The sequence below is a fragment of the Passer domesticus genome, chromosome 7, assembly GCF_036417665.1.
Source record: "Passer domesticus isolate bPasDom1 chromosome 7, bPasDom1.hap1, whole genome shotgun sequence".
In the NCBI taxonomy this organism is placed as follows: domain Eukaryota; kingdom Metazoa; phylum Chordata; class Aves; order Passeriformes; family Passeridae; genus Passer; species Passer domesticus.
This window is the reverse complement of record NC_087480.1, coordinates 55,201,761-55,223,382: the sequence shown is the minus strand read 5'-3', so window position 1 is coordinate 55,223,382 and position 21,622 is coordinate 55,201,761. Positions and strand designations below refer to the sequence as shown.

At 41.9% G+C, this 21,622-nt stretch overlaps 1 protein-coding gene across 2 annotated transcripts in view; it reads left to right on the top strand.

Moving 5' to 3' along the window:
• LOC135305308 (BEN domain-containing protein 5-like) overlaps positions 1-21,622 on the top strand; it is an 876,852-nt gene that overhangs the window by 780,525 nt on the left and 74,705 nt on the right. For both annotated transcript variants that reach the window (XM_064428810.1, XM_064428809.1), the window contains exons 10-11: positions 3,336-3,488; positions 17,079-17,241. In XM_064428810.1, coding sequence (XP_064284880.1) covers positions 3,336-3,488; positions 17,079-17,241 — 316 coding nt within the window. The remainder of the gene's footprint in view (positions 1-3,335; positions 3,489-17,078; positions 17,242-21,622) is intronic.

Sequence of the window (21,622 nt, the reverse complement as noted above, 5' to 3'; positions counted from 1 at the left end):
TGTGTAGATACTGGCAGATACCCCTGGGGTATGACAGCAGATAGCAGTGGGTTAAGTGTGTTTGCATGTGCTCATGTAAATGCAAACACATGTTTATTTACTTCATTCTCCCACTAAAGTTCTCCTATCTCCAAGAGCAACAATTTCAGGAGGTCACCTCTCTGCTGACTTTGCTGAAATTTCCATCAGTAGATGACATTATATATTCCATAAAATGTTAATTCTGTGATCCTACCTGAATTGCTGGAGATTAGTAATTATGTCAAAATCTTCCAGAGAACCTCAACTGAAATATAAAACTTTATTCCCCTGCTTAAATTTGTTGTGTGGCAGTAGGGGAAACAATTCCTACATGTAAAGCACCTATGGATATCTGTGGCTCTAAAGAGGAAGCAGAAATACCATTATTGTTCAGGAGCATAGCATAATTCTTGTGAAGCTTGAGTGCCAAAAAAATTGTCTGCTGATTGGTCTACCACTTGAGGTACGAGGTGGCAAACTTTTAATGTCCCAGCGACTGGGCTGTTATTGTCCATTTTAAGGCCACAATAACTTTGTGTCTGGGAATAAGAGGACTTTTTCCATTAGGAACTGATGTGTTATATCAACAATGCACTGAATTATTTCGTTCTGTAATGGAGAATGCTGAACATGTTTCCCTTTGATAAAGTAATGAATGTGAGGAGGAGAAATGTGAAATGCTGTTCTGCTCACACACAGCAGTGTCTGGAAGTAGTACATCTAACTAGCAATTACTCTAGCAATGTTTAAAAACATGCTGAATAGGATGGACAGTTGCAAGTTTGGACTAAATTTAGTGCACAGGAATATGAGAAATAGAGATTTTTATACATTCAGTTGGAGGCTAAGGAACAAAGGCCAGAAAAAAACCCCAGTTGAATAGTCATTGTGGGCTAACTTCAGAAATTACTTTCTAATTATCTTGAAATGGATGACTTGAAAAATGTTTTTGAACACTTGTTTGGGTGATGAGCTACCTGTTTAATGTCACAGCTTCCAAATAAGGGATCTGGAAGCTTAATCTTTAGGTGGGGGGACATCTGTAAAGGACACTGTTCCCTCACAAATAACCATTCAACCAGATTAGTTGAAAATGGTTTTGGTGAACAAAAAAGATCTTCAAGGAAAATTCAGCACACCAGGAGACTTTCTGATATTCTCTGTGACATTTCTACCAACAATTTTTTTGAGTGAAGGTCCTAGGAGAGTTTAGAAAATACTCCAGTGACACTGTGTTAGACTGGATAACTTGATAATTGAATACTAAGCTGAGGCTCAGGTCACTTATGTTCTGCAGGTGAATTTCTTGCTGGACAGCCTATGGAAAATTGTTTTAGAAATCTGTGCCTCTGCATCTCTGTCTGTGGCCACCTTCTTTTGGAAACAATTTCAAAACTATAAATGAATAAGTACACCATGACATACCATAAATCATGCAGTTTACACCAGCAATTTTATTTGTCTTAAGTCACAAATTATTCTAGTCTATTGTTATATATATCACTGTGCTTCTCGATTATTTTATGTTAGTAACTATGTTCCTATAAAGAATTCTGTCTGGTTGTTCTAAAATAAGTATGACTTAGGTCACTGACTTCTGTGTGAAGGACATTCATGCTTTACAAATACCCAGTTTAACTAGATTATCTGCTCACTTCATCAAATCACTGTTTTGAGACTCTACAACATGTTCTGTTTTATGGTGATATGCCAGTGTGCATCTGATCTCATCAAATTCTGTTTGTGATGGGGAAATTATCTCATGAAAATAGTATTACTTAATCTTGGTTTTTAATTTCTGTATGCTTGGAGAGGAAGAAAATCCTGTGTGGTGTTTCATCCTGTCAATGCTAATCTTTCTCCTCAGTGCTGTATCTCCAAATAGCAGATGTGTGCTTTATTGCAGGGCTGCTCCTCTACAGCGCAGCAGAATGTTTTGGCAGGAGCACACAATTTATTGTATTAGAGTCAAACACAATCAAATGTTCCCTTTCCTATGAAGCATGGTCAGATATTGATATTGCATTAGCTAACATTTTAACATAGCAGAGGCTTAATAAGATACATTATTACTCTCTCTAGGCTGTTTAATTAAACTAAGCAGTCGCTGTGTATTATACACTGGTTTCCTGCCAGGGGAAAGTAAATCTGTATTATATTAGTGTCACATACCAAATGATGTTCTCCCCCCATCAGAGGCTCTAGAAGAGCTGACACTGCTGCCACATGAACTGCCCAGCCCAACCTGCCTTCCTGTCACACTGAGTGTGCCATGGCTCAGTGTTCTCCAGCAGCCCAGCAAGCTTTGGAGAGGCCTGGGGCTGCAGAGCTTCCTGCTGTATTGCAGCTCAGGGAGAAGCACCATGAGCATCGTGCTGCCAGCAGAGCTCTTCTCCATCCCTCTCTTGAGGCAGGGACATCTGAGATCTGGGCACCAGGACAGCCACAGTGGCCCCGTGCTGGCCAGGTGACAGGGATGGGCTTGTGACATAATTTGTTCGGGTCCAGAAGTTGTAAGAATTTGGAGAAACTAGGTAATTCAGTGGCATCTGCTCTGGTATCACTCTTTAGTGCTGGCTAGTGCTGCTGATGGCACTGTGTGTAGGGATCCAGGTTAACATTCCCTCTTTCCCACTGATGCCATGGGAAGGGTATTGGCAGAGCAGGCACTTCTATGCTAGAGGGTCCTGCTGTCTTCCTTTAAAGTAAGAGTTGGTGCAGAATCCTGTAGGGAGCTACAAGCAGGGAGCTATTCCAGGCACTTTCTTTGGAGAGTTACTGCTAGGAAGGAGAGGAAGGCAAAACATTTGCAGTATTTCTCCTTATACACAAGAAATAAACTGCACAGGAAATATTGGAGTCTTTTTTACACAATTTTGAGCCTGTTTCACCTGGCAGAAGGGAACATCTGCATAATTCAATGCAGAACTGTGCAAAGATGGCAAAGCTATGCCCAAATAATCGTGCTCTAGAACTGGAAGGTTCATATTTTTATCACTGGCAGTAAGCCCTGTATCACAATGAAGGATGGTTTGGCTCTATTTTGCACAGTGTCCTGTGCAGAATGTTCTAATATTCTAAAAAAAGGTAAAGAAATGTCTGTCATGGTCCTTTGTTGTATTTCACATGCCCCCACAGAGAGGCAGGAATGGTTGTGTGCATCACAGTGTGATCTTCAATGTGGCTCCCTGATGCTGGAACCATGGATGGGTTCAAGAATGGCAGGATTGGATTTATGGGAGGCTTCACCTGCATAACTCAATTATGATTTATCTCGTGCTGAATGTTTTGTTGTTGTTGTTTTCCCTCAACAGAAGATTAACCTGGAGTTCTATATCGACATCCATGCCCACTCCACCATGATGAATGGCTTCATGTATGGGAACATCTTTGAAGATGAGGAAAGATTTCAACGGCAGGCTGTTTTTCCCAAGCTGCTCTGTCAGAATGCTGAAGACTTCTCTTATGTAAGTCAGTTTTTCTTAATTGTCTTTTCCTAGTTTTTTGGTTTTTTTGGTTTTTTTCTTTATGATAAATCTCTGGCTTTATTTGATTGAGTGAATTTTATTCCAGTATGAATAAAAGCCTACTTAAAAATTGTATTATTAGCTACCATCTTCCCTCTTATACTTACCTTATCCAGCAGTGGTAAGTTGTGATCTTATATATGTCATCAGACACATGAACAAAAGCAGGTTTTTCATCTTCTGTTTAATAACCTTTGGTTCTGAAATACTGGCACAGCCTGTCACATCTTTTGTCTTTTGATCAATTGGATCAACTTTATTGTTCCAATGCTTATATTAATTTGTCAAAGATTTTACTTGTATACCCTAAATAATAATATGCTAGCAAATAGAAATGAAATTAATCAGGTTGAAAGAAAAGGTTAGATAACATCTGTTGAAAGTTGTGGCAAAGAGAATGTATAATTTTGAAATTCTTTGATATTACCATAGAAAACTGTTCTGCAAGAGGATTTTCAATTGCCCAATACTTACAGCTTGGAGAGTGGGAAAGGGGAAATTGGGTTCAAGGAACGGCTTGTTCTTACCCAAGGAGACCTCAGTGATTGAGTTTCTGGTCTGCACCTAGTTGTTTCAAAAACACATTAGGGGTAAGGGGCATTCACAGATCATAGCAATGAAAACCTGCAGTTGATAGGAGTTTAGAGATTCTGTGCTCAAGTGTGGGATTTCTCTCTGCTACTGTGGGAGATTAAGTGTTCCTCTTAGCACAAGCCTTGCTTGACAAAGGGAAAATCTTTGAGAAGATGATGTAGGAAATAGAAGCCAAGAGCTAAATAAACAGCACAGCCTCTCCCTTTTGACTCTGGAGCAGAGTTCCACCCAGGTGCTGCTGGCACTGGGTGCATTCAGCTTCCCTCTGGCATCCCACTGGTCTCTTGAGGCTGGAAGCTTTTCCCCTGCCATCCCTCCAGGCCATTCTTCCCAGGGCAGCTGAGCAGGCAGGAGTGTTGGAAAAAGGAACAGCCATGTCCCGCATGTCTCACATGTGTGAAGTGACAACATGTAGCCAAGTAGGAAGGTCTGTTTTCTTGTTTTCCCTCTCCAGCCATGTGGGTTATGTGTCTTGTTGGAAATATCAGGTGAAGAGAGGAAAGGAATCCAAAAAAGGGGGGGAAATGTGCTGAAGACCTAAAATAGTGTATGTAAATATGCTCTACTGCCTGCTCAAAGGGAAGGGGGGAAGTGCATCGTTAACATTACCAGGCTGGTGTTTGAAAGTGTGGGAATGGACCACTGTTGTTACTAATGAATTTTCCAAAGCTTCAGGAGGTCTCATTTACATTGTATGCTGCTGTGGCCATTTGTTGGGATTATAATACTTCAACAGCAGCACTTCAAGTGAAAACTGGCGGCTGCATGAAGTGTTGTCCATAATTGACTAGCTCCATGTCTTCACACAGCACAGAGACAATGTTCCATTATGTTATCCATTGACAGTATCATTGAAAAGATTACTCTCCTTAAAGCATCTGTCAACCTTGATTGATTTACAAGGGACAAAGCGCTGAAAAGGTTTGAAGTGCGGGTACAATTTTTGCCACCGTTTAGCATACATAATGGTTCTCCTTTGATGTCAAAAGCTCATCTTCTATTAATAATGCAGAGGGCTTTTGAATGCAGGCTACTTGTATGGAGTTCCACACTAATAACCTACTTGCTGTGAAATGGGATTCACTTTGGAGAAGCAGTCATTTGGGTTTTACATGTTCGGAATGAATCCCAACTCAAAGGGATTTCTTTCAGTGCTCTGCATGATTGCAGCTGAGCCCGGCACGGGTTAGGGAAGGCAGGCAAATCCTCCTCTGCTCCTCCAGCCAAGAATCTGGCAGGAATCACAGAGCCAGATGCAAAGGAGCATGAACAACAAGCCTAAGATGATGCGATCAAATGCCTTGTGCCGTTTCGTCTGGCAACCTTCTATTAATATACTTTAGAGTGCATTTCATGCCTGGGCTGCTTTCTTCACCTGTCATTTCCAATAGGCCTTTTTATTGAAATGACAGTATCCAAGGGAGGTTGGTGATTAGAGATGGGGATGGATAGGGGATTTGTACCCACACGCCTGTTATAGGACCAAAGGAGAGTCACCCAGTGTCTCTGTGCCCTGTTGGGAAAAACCTGTGACCCCACAGCTCTCTGGAAGGCTGACTGTGGTTCAGACAGAGGCATAAGTTGTGAAAGGGACTAGAAATTCTTCTTTTGTACATGACTTCAGAAAACAGAGGCCTTCCTTTGGTTTACCTGTCAGCACAAGATAAGGAAAGTGGAAGAAGGGCTAGGATGTTTTGCTCCCAAATAAATGCATGAGACATTCTTGGGCAGCTGCCTGAGCAAAAGGGACAAAATCAGTAAGGAAAACATTTTATATCTTCAATGTTTAAGAAGGATATTTTTAAACACTGGGGAGTAAATGTAATCCATATGAAAGCTCTAACAGTGAAAGCTGGCATGATCTTCTGAAAGGCTGACTCATTGCATTTTAGGAGCAGCTGTTGACACCATGTCTGAGTGCATTACACATCAGCCATAGCTTGGAGTAGCTGCAGTTTTTGTAGGAATGTTCTTCATTTGACCTTTCTTGTCTGGGAGAGTGGATTAGTCGTAAGGACCAGACACAAGCATTTGAGCATTTCAAGAACCTGCTAGTCTTAGAGGTGGCTAATTTTGACCTTTGTGACAGTATGAGGGGACACCATCTGTTCCCTCTAGTTCATTTAAAAGAAACAACTGCAGCCATTCTTGGGTGGCTTTATCACTTTGCAAAGACTGCTTTTCTTTTCAGTTAAAGGATAAAGACCAGCCAGAGGTACTTGGTCTGATCCAGTCAGTTTGGTTTCTTTTTTTTTCTTTTTTTTTTTTTTCATTTGGACTGTGAACTGGTGGCACCGGGACATGTTTGAGTTCTCATTCAATTTTCATTCAGCCTCCCAGCAGAGAACCTTCCTTAGAAACAGTCTGACCTTTGTGTTCCAGGGTTAGCCAAAGATCCTGATGAAAACTTGGGGTCTCATTAGATTTGGTAGCTGCTGAGGAAGTCCACAACCCTAACAGCTTCCAGTCATGCTGAGAAACACATAACAAGTGGGTGAGAAATTATTTGCTTGAAGAAATTGGAGAATAAAACTTGGATGTCCCAAGTGCTAGTCTTGTTTCTTTGTCAGCAGTTTCCTGTTTTATGTCATGCTCATACTCAAGAGTGAAGTCTCTAGACAGCAACCTACCCAGTTTGCTACTTTAGGAAAGCATGTTGTTAGCTCCAATGCCATAGTGCTGTGACCTAAAACATATTTTAGAGACTATCATTGTATCAGCAATATAAGAAGATGCAGATATGGAATGGTTTGCACTAGTACTTTCTGTGGTCTGTTTTGTTCAGTTGTTTGTTTTTAGTTTGGATACCAAACACAAAGCAACAAAGAAAAACATTTTAATCTCTTTATATCTTCTGCCTGACTTTCTTTGATCCACAAACTCCAGGTCTGCTGCTCTCATTTTCACAGCATCCCCTCATCCAAGCTTTCTTAGGGAAGATATGTTTGTTCCAACAAACCTCCATCCTATGGCAGTCTCTCTGGGTTGTTATGATTTTCTCTGGCTGGATACCTCCCTCTGAAGGCAGTGGTGTTGCAAGTGCTTGAGGCAGTAATATGAACACTGAATGATCAAATCCCTGTAGTCTGTTCTGAAATAACAAAAATCCCAGCTTGTATATGGCTGGACAAGGAAGAGGAAGCAGTAGAAAAGTTGCCTGGAATTTATCCTGAAGTAAAATCCATACCCACTTGCATCACCACTTCCTAAGTGCCTCTCTGCTGTTTTGGTAAAAAAAGACTCTTGTCCCAGAAAGGCAAAAGCTGCTGTGTTCAGGTAGGTTTTGTTAACATCATGCAAGCTTAACAGATCTACTCAGAAATCTCTTAAAACCTGAGCACAACAAATGATCCTGCCTCCTTTTTTTGTAGTGTTGTACCAAGGCATATCCAGGAAGACAAATACAGCTATTATATGCTTTAGCACCCCTCTGGGATGCATTTCTGCTTGCTGCTTCTTGGACGTGTTGCTCCATAAATGTATTTATTTATTTATTTGTTTATTTATTTATTTATTTATTTGTTCTGGGGCCTGGGTGAGCCAAGACAGGAAATGTGTTTCTGGTGGCACAGGGAACAGACTGTAAAGTCTGTCCTTCTCAGTGTTACAGGCTTTGGTCTCACAAGGACTCTGCCTTTTGGAGAGTCTCAGTGAAATGAAACTGTTCCATTATGTCGTGCTGCACCAGTTCACCTCTCCTTGTGTACAGAGGATTTAATTTGTATGGAAAAGAAAAGGGGGGGGGGAATGTTGGAACAAATGGATTTTCTTTCAGTACCTTCTTGCCTTGTTGTTTGTGCATATAGGAGTTGACAGCCCCTTCTCCATCCCCTCACAGGTACAAATTTAGAATCTAAACAGAAGAAACAAGTTTTCATAGCAATTTTATGGTTTATTTTCAAAGACCAACATTACTCTTACCTAATGTCAACGTGCTGGGGAGCAGGTGACAGCCTCCCAGAGCAGCGGCAGTGAAAGGAGCTGCTGTAGGGTCTCCTGCCTCTCATGCACAGCACCACAAATTCCCTCAGATGGGACAAAGTGTGCAGTGAGGGAAAGACAGGAATGTAGTTAAGAACTGGACACCTGTCCCCCTGGCAGGATATCTTTTTGGATATTAACATTTTAACCACATGATATTTTAAAGTATGTAGAATACAGCTCTGGCTCAGAGAACTGTCCTGGAGCTGTGAGAAAGCTAAGAAGATGTGTGAGCAATGAGCTGCACTGCTCTGCGAGCAGCAACCTGTCCCACCTTAGGAAAGTTGTGATCCCCTGATTTAGGCCTGCAAATGAGGACAACTCTTTGCCACAGAGAAAACCACTTTTTCTGCAAACTATTCAAAGGAACTGGGTGCATGATGGCTGTATTTTCCTTTTTGCTTCTCATTGTCCTAGTTTTCTGTCATTTGTATAAATGATTATGAAAGCACTCCCAGGAGACCACGCTCACGCTCATAAAAGTATTGTAAAGAGAAGCATTGCAGGCTATTGCTAGAGGCTATTTTATTGTATATTTTGAGGAAATGTCTCGTTTTCTACTGACAAATGGAGAAAGTGAGAACTCCAGAGACTTGAGTTATTTTCTAAACAGCATGATTATTCTGTAGAGCTTAGATTAGGAAATGCCACCAAGGGCATCTTTGCGGGAGGAGGTGCTCTGAGAAGCAGAGGCTGCTGTTAGTAAAAGAAACAGGTGGGGGTAAAGCAGGCCTTTCCTTCATTATTAACCTGCCACGTTTTTAGATCCCTTATTTGTGTGCATTCCAGGTCACAGCTTGGGTGGGCTCTTAAAAGGGAGAGAAGTTCCACCCTAACTCTGGGTACTGGGTGACAGGATAATGTTTGAGTAGCTGACATTGTCACTTGTGGTTAAGTGAACTTGAGGTAATGGGGAGATGCAGGCTCACTAAAGGAGGAGCTGAGAGGACCTGAGGAAGGATGTTTTGGGATATACCCTCTAGGGGTGTGTGTTCAGGATGGCAGGTCCAGTAACAAGGAACTCTGAGGTTTGCTTTGAGGATGAGATGGAATCTGCCTTCTCCTGTTGTTCTTTCCAGGTGAGCTGGCTGCCCAGCTCTGTGGGAGAACCCTTGCCTGGCTCTGTGAAGGTCTCAGGCCATCTCCACCCTGCTTTTTTTGGCTGCAGATGTGTTGAAGGAGCTGTCTCTCAGGAGAGCTGCCGGTTTGATTTGGATCCCAGTCATGTTAGCTGCTGTGCCAAAGCCAGCAAATTCAATAACCAACTTCAGAGCTGTAGCACCAAAGAAGGTGGGGACTGGGAATACAACCAGTTTAGGGGCACATGGGGAAGGATTTTGGGGAATGGGAAATGCAGACCAAATCCCTGCACTAGTGCTGGTTCAAGGTGCAGAGATCTCCATCAGTCCTGGAGCTGTACAGCAGAGCACAGATATTAATGAGCAATAAAAAGTGCAGCTATTGTACTTCTCACAGGTGAACAGCTGAAACCCTGAAGCATGAAAGCCAGTTACTTTTCTAGCTGCAGAATTTCCTAAAAAAAAAAAAAAGAACTAATTTAGTACTTTTGGTCTTGAGGCATAAACTGAGAGCTTATAAAGCTCCCTCCTCTCAACCTCTCTCCTAATGACCATGCAAATATGTGTTTTTATCAGTAAGCTTAAGCAGGCATGACTGAAGGACACTTGGGAGGGGGAAAGATCTGGTATTCCTTCACTGCACATTAGAGGGATAATATAGCCCCTCAGGGAGCAGATGTGTGTGTGGTGACAATGTACCTTTAAACTGTTATTTCTCTGAGGAGAATTGCACTTTAAAGCCTGAGAATGTGGCAAGTTGTGTTCATGGTACTCCTACAACAGTGATGCTACCTCTAAGAAAGGGTGATTGCATTGATATCCACTGAGCAGGAGGAAGGAGGCAAAAAGAAACAGGGAGGAGAATGATTAGAAATCTTTTAGGACTCGAGGCTGTTTGGTCTTCAAGTTTCAGTTTTAGGTATTCTCACATTCTTGGTGCAGGTCGAGCTGTTCCAGGTCTCCTCTGCATGACTTTCCTCAGACTTCTGCAAATCAAACTCTTGATCAGAGAATTTTCCCCAGCTAAATCCAAACTTTTCTGCCCACCTCAATGTTTCCTACCAGGCACAGAAGTCATGAAAATGCTGTCAACTGCAGAGCCTTCTGTGAGAGTGAGTGAGCCCTATTCACAGGAATTATCAGTCCAATCTTACTGTTCCTAAGCGACCTGGAAAAGCTTCAAACAATGGAATTCCTCTTTGAAATGATCCTGAACTTTTCTAAACCTCCTTTTCCCAGATTTCAGTAGTCATAATTGATTTTGAGATGAAACAAATTTTCTTCCTGTGCATCAGAAACACGGCTAAGCTGCAAGGTGAGATGAATCGTGGCGTAATTTTGAGCTCTGTTCCCATTTCATCACACCTCTTCTCCCAGAATCTTCCTCTTTGCCTGCTCCCTCCTTCAGATCAGCTGTCTGCTTTGGGGATTGATGGTGACTGTAGCTTGTTAAATAAATTGGAAGAAGCCTGCCTGGTAGCAGCCTCCCAAATGCCATGATTTCCAAGTCTTCAGACCCAGTTGGCATGGATTTGATGACAGTCACAAAAACACCAAAACAATACCCAAAAAATCCCAAACCACACCAACACATCTACTTTCCAGTCTATGAGAGTTAAGAGAGTTAAGCTGGCTTTTGAAGTGAGACATTTGCTCAGTGCTTCCAGAGAAGTAAAGAGGTTAAGTTTGGCTTGTAAGACAGTTTGGCAGGGTCAAAGCAGTGACAGCTGGACACATCATGGCAGGAATCAGCTCTGTCTGCAGCAAAGATTCCAAAGCCAGTGCATTTCTGTGCCCTTTCTCAAACTTTTGCAGACTTCAATAAAGCATTCTAGAAAATGAGAGTGAGTGAGTTATAGCTGATACTGTAAAACTGCTCTCTGAGATGGATTTGACACTGCCTGGGCTCCAGTCCATTTCCCAATGGCACGTCTATTCTTCCTTGATGACAAGTATGCCATTCCTTTCTTTCTAGAGCACTAACTTTTTTATTATCACTTTTTTTTGCCACATTGGGACACTGAGTTGAGGGCTCATAGAGGTCAGAACTGCTTTTGAAAAAAAACCATTTCTCTTCATCTGTAAGAGCAGCATCAGCAGGCAGCTCTGGTGATGCTGTAAATGAGTCCTGACTACACTTAGCCATTGCTGGTGTTGATCACTGAAGAACATGAAACAACCTGGATGCATAATCCCAGTTTACCCCAGTAGGTAAAGTGTTTATTTAAGTATAAAATGAGTAAAATGTGGGCAGTTTTACTGGGTTTGGAGTGGTTTTTTCAGGAGTAGTTAGGGTCAGTTGTGAAACACAGCCATGGAAATGGCATTGGCTGATCCAGCATACTTTTCATTGTATGTTGCAATATGAAACAATTCTCTAATTATGAATCTTCTTAGTGTTTTTGTCTCTGCTTTTCTCCAGGAAAGATTCCTAACATAATTTTATTATTTTTGAGCATTTAGTTGTACATGCTACATCCTTCTGTAGAACACTTCGTGGACCTACATTGTCTATATATATCAGAAACTTTAGGGAAGATCTCTTTATTCTGAGTTTCATGCAGTTACTTTGTTTGTGAGGAGAAGTGATCATCTGGGAATCATTCATGTGCACACTCGAGCTCAGATTTCTGAAGACAGATGTAGTTTGCTACTTCCTACCACAGGCACATCCATAATCAGTTGTGTTGCAGGAGATGCGAACAGCTGGTAAAAATCTCTCTCTTGGATTTCAGGAACCTCCCTGGACCTTGCTATGCCAGAATTTCATCTTCTTCATTCTGTCAAAGCCTGTGACCAGATTTCTGCCTGGTTGGCATTTTTCTGAATGTTTTGTACTTTTTTTTTTTCTTTTCTTGCTGGGTTGGGGTAACACCTTAGGATTGGTCAGAAATGATGTGCAATCCATACCCTGGATCCCATGTTAGGGGCCTGGCAAGGTCTGACTTACACTGTGGTCATACCTTGCTCCTTTTCTTTTCTTTGTTGAGCAATTTCAGAAGACAACAAAGATTCATTCCCAAAAAAAGTTCTGGATGAGAAGGTCCCTTTGTCCTGCCATCAGTGAAAGGTAGAATTAAGCTTCCATCCATCACTGGCTGGACACAGCCTGCTTGACATTCCATCCCTTTTTGTTATCCCTTCTTCCACTCAAGATTGGATTGAGTTTTACTGGTGTTTGCCTCCAGTTTCTCCTTTTGTGCAGCCTGAGGTTCTCAGGTGCTGAAGCAAGCCCAGTCCCCTCTGAGGTCACTCTGAGGCCTTGCCAGCCAACGCTCCCACCATGCAGGGCCCCTCAGAATGCAAGCCCATCAGGGCTGCAAAGGGTAAACAGGGCAAATTCAGTCTCAGATATGTGAGAAATGTCCCTCTTTGCCTTTTGGAGCCCCTCTTGTGACTGCCAGAGGCACACAGAGGCAATCAGCATGCTTGTAACCACGGGCTGCCCAGTGCGTTCACTGCGGTCACTGCTAGCAGGAAGGAGGAGAGATGCTGAGGAGCCCAGAGTGTCCCTCAGCCCTGGGGATCTGCCCAGGCTGTGCAGCTCACAAACTGCCTGCCAGAAGGCTGAATTCACTGAGGAGTCACACTGTGGGGCACCAGCCTTGCTGGACCACTGGGTGTCCTTGCCAGCCAGGGGACAGGGATTCTGGCACTTCAACAGGTCTGACCAAGGGCCCAGATTCTTTTCTGCTTTGAAATCACTCCAAAAACAATTTACATGCATTTTTTTTTCTTTTTTATTTCCTTCCCCACATCTTTGTCTGCTGCAATGCCTGAGTAAGGTCCAGTTGGTTCACAAATGTCTCTGTACTGCCTGGCTGTTCACTGCCATTCCCAGTAGGGAAACTGGTCACACAGTTTGACACTCAGCACAGCATGGGGAGGAGGAATGAAGTCTGGTAGGGAGGCCTGGGGAAGCTGCCACTAATGCCTGATGTGTAGAGAGGGAGTCAGCACACCTTGAGGCCCCCAAATGTGTTTGAAATCTGTTTTTTCTGGTGAGTTTCTTCCCACCAGAAAGAAAGGGAATCCTTTGCCCTTCCTTCTCTGCTCTTTTAGCACTGGATTCCTTGGCAGCTTCTAGTTCTGTGGATAGCTATTTGTTCACGGAATTTCCACACACCAGCTGGGAAGCAAAGTCCTTCTGTGAGCTTTAATGTATCTGTGTGTTTTAATAATGCATTACTGTTGATTTTATACAAATATCACTATTTAAGAACTTCAAAGTCTTTGGTGTTCCCCCCACCCTCCAGACTGTGCTTCTCTCTGCTGCTGTTGTTAACACTCCCATGCGTTTCAGCCTTGGAGAAATAAATATTTGTTTAGCTGTTCTCCTGCTGTGCCTGCTCAGTGCATTTGTCTAATGATGACTTCAGTTTAGCTTTGCAAAGGGGTTTAGGGAAATAGATTCTCCCAGAAAAGCCAGAGACTCATTTGCAGACAACTTTCCCTGTGCTTGTGCCCTCCTCCTCCCTGCCTTGCCACCCCCCAGATTAGGGTTTGATTAAATAAATGTGCATGGGCAAAACTTCCAAGATCAGCTGTGGTGAGGAGTCAAAGTTTTGCCAGTTGTTGTTTGGGTTTTTTTTCCCCACTCCCTTTATCTTGACCTAAAACAGTGAGCAGAAGATCAGACTCAGTAAATACCTGCTGCACTCTCTTGTTATTACCTAAATTTTCTTTTATCTGTAGTTTTCTTTTTCTCCTACAAAATATCAAATCATATTTTGGTTTACAACACTTGCTCTAAGCCAGGCCCAAACTGCTGTTTCAAAACATGCATTTGTCATGTTCTACCCCAACCTTCTTGAGTCAAATGAGAGATTTTATCTTTTACCCAAGACACCAAGTTGGCCTATGCCATCAGATTTTTTTTTTTCAAAATGAGGACAATGATAAACTTCAAAATCTACATTTGCATACCTAAATGAAGGGTCAGCTTTTTATTCCTGGAATTCAGTATCACTTGGCAAAGAAATGAACAGAGGATTTTATTAAAGCTTTGCCATTTCAAATAATTTTGTACAGCTGAAACTGAAGCTCTTCTATTAAACAAACACCAAAAGAACAAAAAAAAGGAACACAGCCCCCCACCTCCCCAAAACAAAACCTAAAGCCCCAAGGCCCTTGAAACAGCATTATAAAAATCCAAACTCTGAAAAGTTCTTAATTTTGATGGAGTTTTTTTTTTGTTTGTTTTTTACCATTTATGTAACTGTCTTGATAATATTTAAACTACTTATGCTTCACTTTTGAAATATGACAAATATCATTTTGCCAATAACTAGATTCAACTTCTTCTAGAAAGCAAAAACCACTTCAGTGAAGTAACACATCAGACTCTCTCTTCATATATTTCCAGCTGACAAGGTCTTAGCCTATTGCAGAATTTTATTTTTTTTTTATTATGCTTCAGTGCATGACCTGGAACTTGTGGCTGAGTTTCATCTGACTACAATCACTCTGGCCCTCAAAGTCATCCCACTGCTTTTTTATTTGTATGATATTCAGAACCTCCTCCATAATGATGATTCATTCCACAGTGTGTCATCAGCAAATTTTGTTGGCATGGTCCTCCTTTACCGTGCCAAGAACTGTGATGAAAATATTATGTAAGATTTATCTCAAGAATTATCTATTAGGAATTCTACTCATAGCTTTCTTTTAGCCTGATTAAGATAATGGGAAATAGGAAAAGGATTTCATGTGCAAACTGTATCCCAAAGCCACAAACTGTACTCAGCAGATACTTGTACCATTTGTTTTTAACGTAGTTGATGAGATTCCATAATCTTCTCAAATGTTCCATATCAGTAACTGAGTCTCCTACTCACTGAAGTACTTCTATCCCTAATGTCTTCCCTGAGTCACCTCCTCCCACATTTTCCTTGTTTTTCCTGTGCCAAATACAGCCTCAGAATTAGCTTAGTCCCTTTGTGAGTGATGCTTCTGCACACAAAGCCCAATATCCTGTCCTGAGCCATTTGTTGTCCTGTTCCTTTGTTTCCATCAGCAGTTGGTGCTCTCATGCATTAAAAGTTCCACTGCAGGCATTTGTTTGAACATGAAGCACCTTCCACTGAAGTTGGTGCTCACTTGGCTCAGGAAGCAATCCCCTGAGCATGATTATCTTCCTCTGTTTCTGAAATTTAACTGAGGCCTAAGCTCCCCTCTGTTTCAGGATCTCAGTAGCCTTTTGAAGGTTTGTTTTGCAGGGAGTCAGAGAACATTCCCTCTTGTAGACCTCTTTAAGTATTTTATCCCATATATCAAATTAACAGTTAATTTTCCCAGCATTCCTTAGGAGTGTTTTACTCCCTCTCCCACAGGTATTCAGAATATCCTGCAGCTTCTTCTATGTAATTTGGCAGAAATTATATGATATCTACATAGGAGAATGCATCTTGTGTACAAATTACCACAGAGTTAAATATTATGTTACCAAAAAGACAACAGATTGCATTTGGAAACACCTATATATAATGCTAACAAGAAACCCAATTCCATTTTATTCTAATTAAGCTGGGAAGCCTTCCTTTTCACAAAATGAGAGAGATTTCAAGACATTCAGAATGTTAATAAACCCACAGGAATTTCTACTTTTTATATCTCCTGGAATACAGTAGTTATCAAGAATCGTTACTCATTTCAGTATCAACCTGATCTTCTCAGTCTAGAGTTCAGTATTTTGAACCATTGCATCTCATTTCTTAAATACAAAGGAAATTTTATTTTCCCCAGTTTTGGTAAGAGATGGATTTCATAAATATTCACATTCTGTTGGCTAGAAAAGGTAGCTGCCCTAAGGCTCCATAGGAGGACACTGGACAGCTCAAAGAATTCACCATGGGCACAATGACTGAACAATGAGCTGTGTTAAGGGTCCTTTGTGTCTCACTGGCAACATAAAATTCTTACAGCAGGAGATATAATGACCTTTTATACAACAGATCCAAGTTGGATCATTTTTTTTTGTGGTTGTCACTAGCTTGTGCTGAGCCCAGATTGGCTCAGTCTAATGGTTATGAGGTTTCTGAATAGAGTCTGAAAATCAAAATGAAATCAGAATCCATTTTTCTGTCTAGTTGGTAGGAACAAGCTCTGAGACTTCAATCAACCTGAAGATGAGCTGCCCTTTAGTCTCCAGATGTCATGCCTTCAAAGGATAGCTAAAACTCATTTATGGAAATGCTTGGAGTCCTCCCCTCCACCCCTCAAATGAATAGTCATAAAGCTGTAGGGTTCTTAAAGCCAGATCTTCAGTAATAGCACAAAATACTGCCTTTTATACTGTGCTGCTAGTGCTGTAGAATAGTGAGGTAGATTTTTCCACCCAGAGAGCAACGCCCCCTTAACATTTCAGTTAGTGAAGTGGAAATTTCTGTGACCTAATTTAAGAACCAGTCAAATGTCTTAGGTGAGAAAGTTTCACCAAAACATAAATGCCACTGTATTTCTGCTTTGATTAAGAGTCCAGGTGAAGGGCTGGGGGAATGGTGATGATACAGGGGAATGCAGTGGAGACAAAGGAATCCAATATCCAGGTAATGGCACAGCTTAACTCCTCTGATCTGGAAGGCTCACTTTCAGCTCCTGCATATGACAGCCTTGCTTTGTGTTATCTGAGAGGGAAGAGGAAAAGCTGATGTTAATGATAAACCCAGATGAATTTTGTGAAATTCTGTGAGGCATCATTTACAGCCTGTGTGCCAGAATTGTGCTTCTCCTCCAGGCCATGATCAAAAACCAGAGCAGTCTATACAGTGTAAATGAGGTCTGGCAATGTGAGTGGAGCTGCTCTCCATTCTCAGAGACTCCTTCCCATGCTGCACTCCTGAGCTCTCCCCGTGTCCCTGTGTTCTTGCTCCTGCAGTCCAGCACGTCATTCAACAGGGATGCTGTGAAAGCTGGGACAGGCCGGCGCTTCCTTGGTGGGCTCTTAAACGACACGTCCTACTGCTACACTCTGGAGGTCTCCTTCTACAGCTACATTCTGGGTGGAACTGCTCCTGCTGTGCCCTACACCGAGGAAGCCTGTATCCTTTTGAAATCCATCCTCTTGCAGCACACGTGAACCAGGCACTTAAGGTAAATACTTCTGTCTCCTTAAGAGTTTGCTGAGATAGAAACACACACAAGTGGAAATGTGAGTCTGCTCCTGATGCTTTAATTTCCCTCATATTGATTCTCCATACTGTGGAAATTCAAGAAGAGAAAGACATTAGATCAAATAAGCCATTTCCCTCTTGTAAGAGATTGTCTCACACACTTGTTATAGGAGCTAGTCCTGGAGAGTCTGTGATCCATTCCCTTCCACAGTCCTCCATTTCTTTCTTCATTTCTCTCCTTATTCCCTCATTAGCCCTGTGTTTGTGTTATTGTTTTAATAGCAAGTTGAGAATGCATCTTTGGTACTGAGTGAAATATCTTCTCTGCCTTTGAACTGCAGCCAAAAGGATCCATTAGGTTCTGCAGCTGCCTCGAGGACAAATCTTCAATGCCAGTTGACAAAGAAATAGAAGTCAAATTGTGAAAACAAAACCATCAAAGTTGTTGGCCTTTTTGAGTGCTCAAATAGAAGTGGTGTCTCATTCCTTCAAAAAACACATATCCATCTGGCTATCTCAATGTATCAGCAATTTGTAGAATTGTTCTGACTGGTCTTATGATCTGCTTTTATGTTTTTCTTTTTCTTTTTGTCACCATGCTCAATCAAACAGCCAGTGCCCATACTTCAACACTGGGTGTGTTATTTCATTTTGTCATTCTATCATGGCAGCTTTTGAAATTTCCACAGGTTTAAAAACACTGCAGAGGGAGAGAGATTAGCTGTGATTGCCTATTTACCTCTCTGCTGCATTTTGGAAGTTGGGGATAGCAAGGGAGAAATTTTTATATGAGATATAATTCTTCACCATCCATGTATATGGGCTCTCAGTGTGGGAATAAGAGCAAGAAACAGGGAAAAGGGAAAGGAATTGTTTGTCATTTGGGCTTTTCTGGTTTGACTTCTCCACTGAAAGTGAAATCTGGGGGAAGGAGGGAAATGAATATATTAAAGTGATTTACCAGGCTTGAGCATTTAGAATAGAAGCTCTTTTTTGCCCAGTAAAGGTAACTGAAGGAAAAGCTCCTTGCAACATGCACAAATGTAGTATATCTTGCCACTGTAGGAAAAAAAAATGTTGTTACTGTTAGGTTTAGGTATTTATTTTCTTAAATTGGTGTCTTGGTGTTTCAAGAACCTGTGCCTTAGTTTTACCTTTAATTTTCTTCCTCACTTTCTGCTCATTGTTCTGAAAACTGCTTATTTCTCTTTCTTATTTATCAAGAACAGTTTTTACAGTGAGGAATGGAAAGAGCCCCTGTACACATGAGATCATGATTCCCTTGGATATGTATGCTTGATGACTGGTAGATCAGACTGGCTTACTTTCCTTTTCTGTAAAGATTTCTGGCCTGTGCTACACATTGCAGAAGTTTCACCTGTGGGGTCCAACACCTCCATTTGCTTGGCTTGGCTTGCCTTGCCTGCTGCAGGCAGAGTTGCTCCATTCTCTGTCGATTCCATCAGCAGCTGGGGCACAGAAAACAGGCTCCAGAGCAGGGAACCTTCTTGGAGCTGGCTTGGGGAAAGCTCAAGCAGCAGCTTGATTTCTGCAGTGAGGATTTCACCCAGCTGAGTGGAAGAGGAGGAGAAGCAGGTTTTGGATGGCCTGGCAGACAGCAGGTAGGGGGAGGCTCTTTGCCTGTGGAGTATGCTTCACTGGCATTTTGCCCTGGAAGGTTTTATTATTTCCTTTTCAGTGTAGGAATTCTATCCAGAGCACTGCCTGTGAGGTGTTTTCCTCATGTGTGCATAGGTTTCTAGTTAGTGGAAGAAATGGAGCTGCTTGGAATAGTCTGGTCTGCTCCAACACCGGAGTAGCCACTGGATTTATGCACATCCTGTCCTGGCAGGGGAGGAAGTTTCACATCACTGAAGTGCCTATGACTGAAAGTAAAACAATTGCAGAACATTCCAATTTAGCCTGAACAGGCTATTTGCAAGTCAGTGATTAATTAATGCTCGGATTTTTTAATGGACCTGAACCAAAGACACAGGCAGTCAGTTCATATTGGCCTCCAAGGACAGGGCTGTTTCTGTTAACTATCTACATATACACAGGCAGCAACTTAAGCAAATAAAGGAAGAAAATACAGTGAGCCCAAGAACTGAATTGATAGTGCAAGTATTCTGGAAATATGCTTTTAAAGATATATTTATTATAACTTTGTTCGTCCCACTGTGATGTTATTTAGTTGTGTGAGTATTTTTTCCTTTCCTTTTTTCCCTTTTCCTTTTCCCCTTTCCCTTTTCCCTTTCCTTTCAATGGGAACAGGATCAGGGAGGCTAGGATTGTTCAAAGCTTCTACTGTTGGATTAAGAAGTGCGGACAGAGATTCAGCCTCAAATTCAGGTCGCCCATGACCATGAAAAGAGACTACAAAGTGGATTACACGTCCAGAACTAGCCATACCGGCTCCTTTTAGAGAACAAAACCAATTAGGATCTCCAGATTCTGCAAAATTTTAATTTAGCCTAATGTTGTTCCTGTTGACAGGTAGAAAAACTGAACAAACTCAGAACAGACTTGTGTTTGCACTGGTGACAAGTAATGGTACCTGTCAGCTTCTTTTCTTTACAGCATTTGTGGCAAATAAGATCACAGTACTATTCACTTTCATGCCATTATATAAGTGGATTAGGTTTGTTGGGGGGTGTTTTATCTCATTGTGTTCTTCAGGTTTTACATGCTAACTCTGTGATCCATACAAACCTCCATATGACAGTAATAGATATATTTTAATATTGGGTGGGATTATCCATTTTTTTCAGATTTGTGAGACTGACTGGAACATACTTTGTAATTTTTGAGATAAGTGGATACCTTACATACATGAAAATGGGAGACAGACTTTCAGTCTAAGTGTTTGAATTCTTACCATTAGTGTGGACAGCAGCTTTTTTCAGTGAGTTAAGTAAGAAAAAAATAATAGGAAGGTATCATTAGAAGTGGAAATCAGTTGCAAATTACTCCAGTTAGAATGACTGAATGTTCTAAACAAATTGGTTCAGAATTTAGAGGATGGCACCTGGAATGTTCTAAAAACAAACTGGCTACTGAGGCTGCACTTTTCAAATGAAATCCAGGAGGGAAGGATCTTCCTTCAGCCTGTGCAGGGTGTTTATGTTTAGGGTATATATGGTGGAATAACATCATGCAGAGTGTTGAGTTTCTGGCCTTTTCTAACACAGAGAATTAACATGATTGCATCAATGTCTCAGGCCTTGATTGGCATGGTATCACTAATGGCTACTGCTGGAGTTCCTCTTGTATTTTCACCCAGCAAACAAAGCACTTAGACATTCCTGCAGAGCTGTGTGTGTTCCTGCCAGGTCTGTGTCTAACAGATACATACCTGGAGTGTGAGAAACATTAGGGATATGTTCTATAAGCTCTGCAGAAACCCTACGATAACACGTGCTGCAGATAACAGTGAATGGACTCTGTTTCAAAGGCATAATAAGAGGATTGTAGGCTTGTCTGTTACTCTCCTGGAAGTGGACAGAGAAACGTTTAAAACCCTTCTCACACATGCACACATTTGGTGGTAACTGATTAAAAAAGGCAGCACAACAACAGTTAGCTCAGCACCAGGTGAAGGAGCTTTAAAATGAGCTGATATGCTTCCATTAAATTCCATGTTTTACTAGGCATTTACAGGGCTTATGACATGAGGCTTGTAAACTGCTCTGTAGCACTCACCAGCAGCAGCTGAGCTGCTGAGCTGTCTCGATTCACACCAGCCTCAGAGCTGGGCAGGGAACAAGGGATAAAGAGGGGGAGGCAGGAAGAATGCCCAGCTGCCGGGCTGAGCCCTGCTCTGACAGCACACCCAGAATTGGGGTTTTCCAGTATCCCACTACAGCTGTGAAGAGCAGCCATGGCAGCCTGACCTGAGAGCAGCCAGCAAAGGAATCTCACATCAACAGCTCTAAAATCTATTTGGTTCATTTTTCAGAGTGTTTGAACTGGATGCTTGCTGCAAAGAAGGCAGCCCGTAACAGAGAATAAAAGGATTTTAATCTTCCACAGCCCAGCCATGAGGCAGGAAGGCAGAAATGATGGAGACCTGGCAGGAACTGGTACCATAGCTGTAGGAGAAAATAATCATCGAGATGGGTGGGCATCACAATTGTCAGCATGTCCATAGCTTTTTTTGTGTATTTTTATCTCAATTTCAAGCCTCCTCCAGGTGGAGAAGGACCCCATCCAAAGGTGTACTGCTGAACTCTCTCTTGTCTGTGGGTATAAAGATGTATTTATGTGGCTACAGCCACAGAATGAAGGTTTGGATTGACTAGAATCTCTT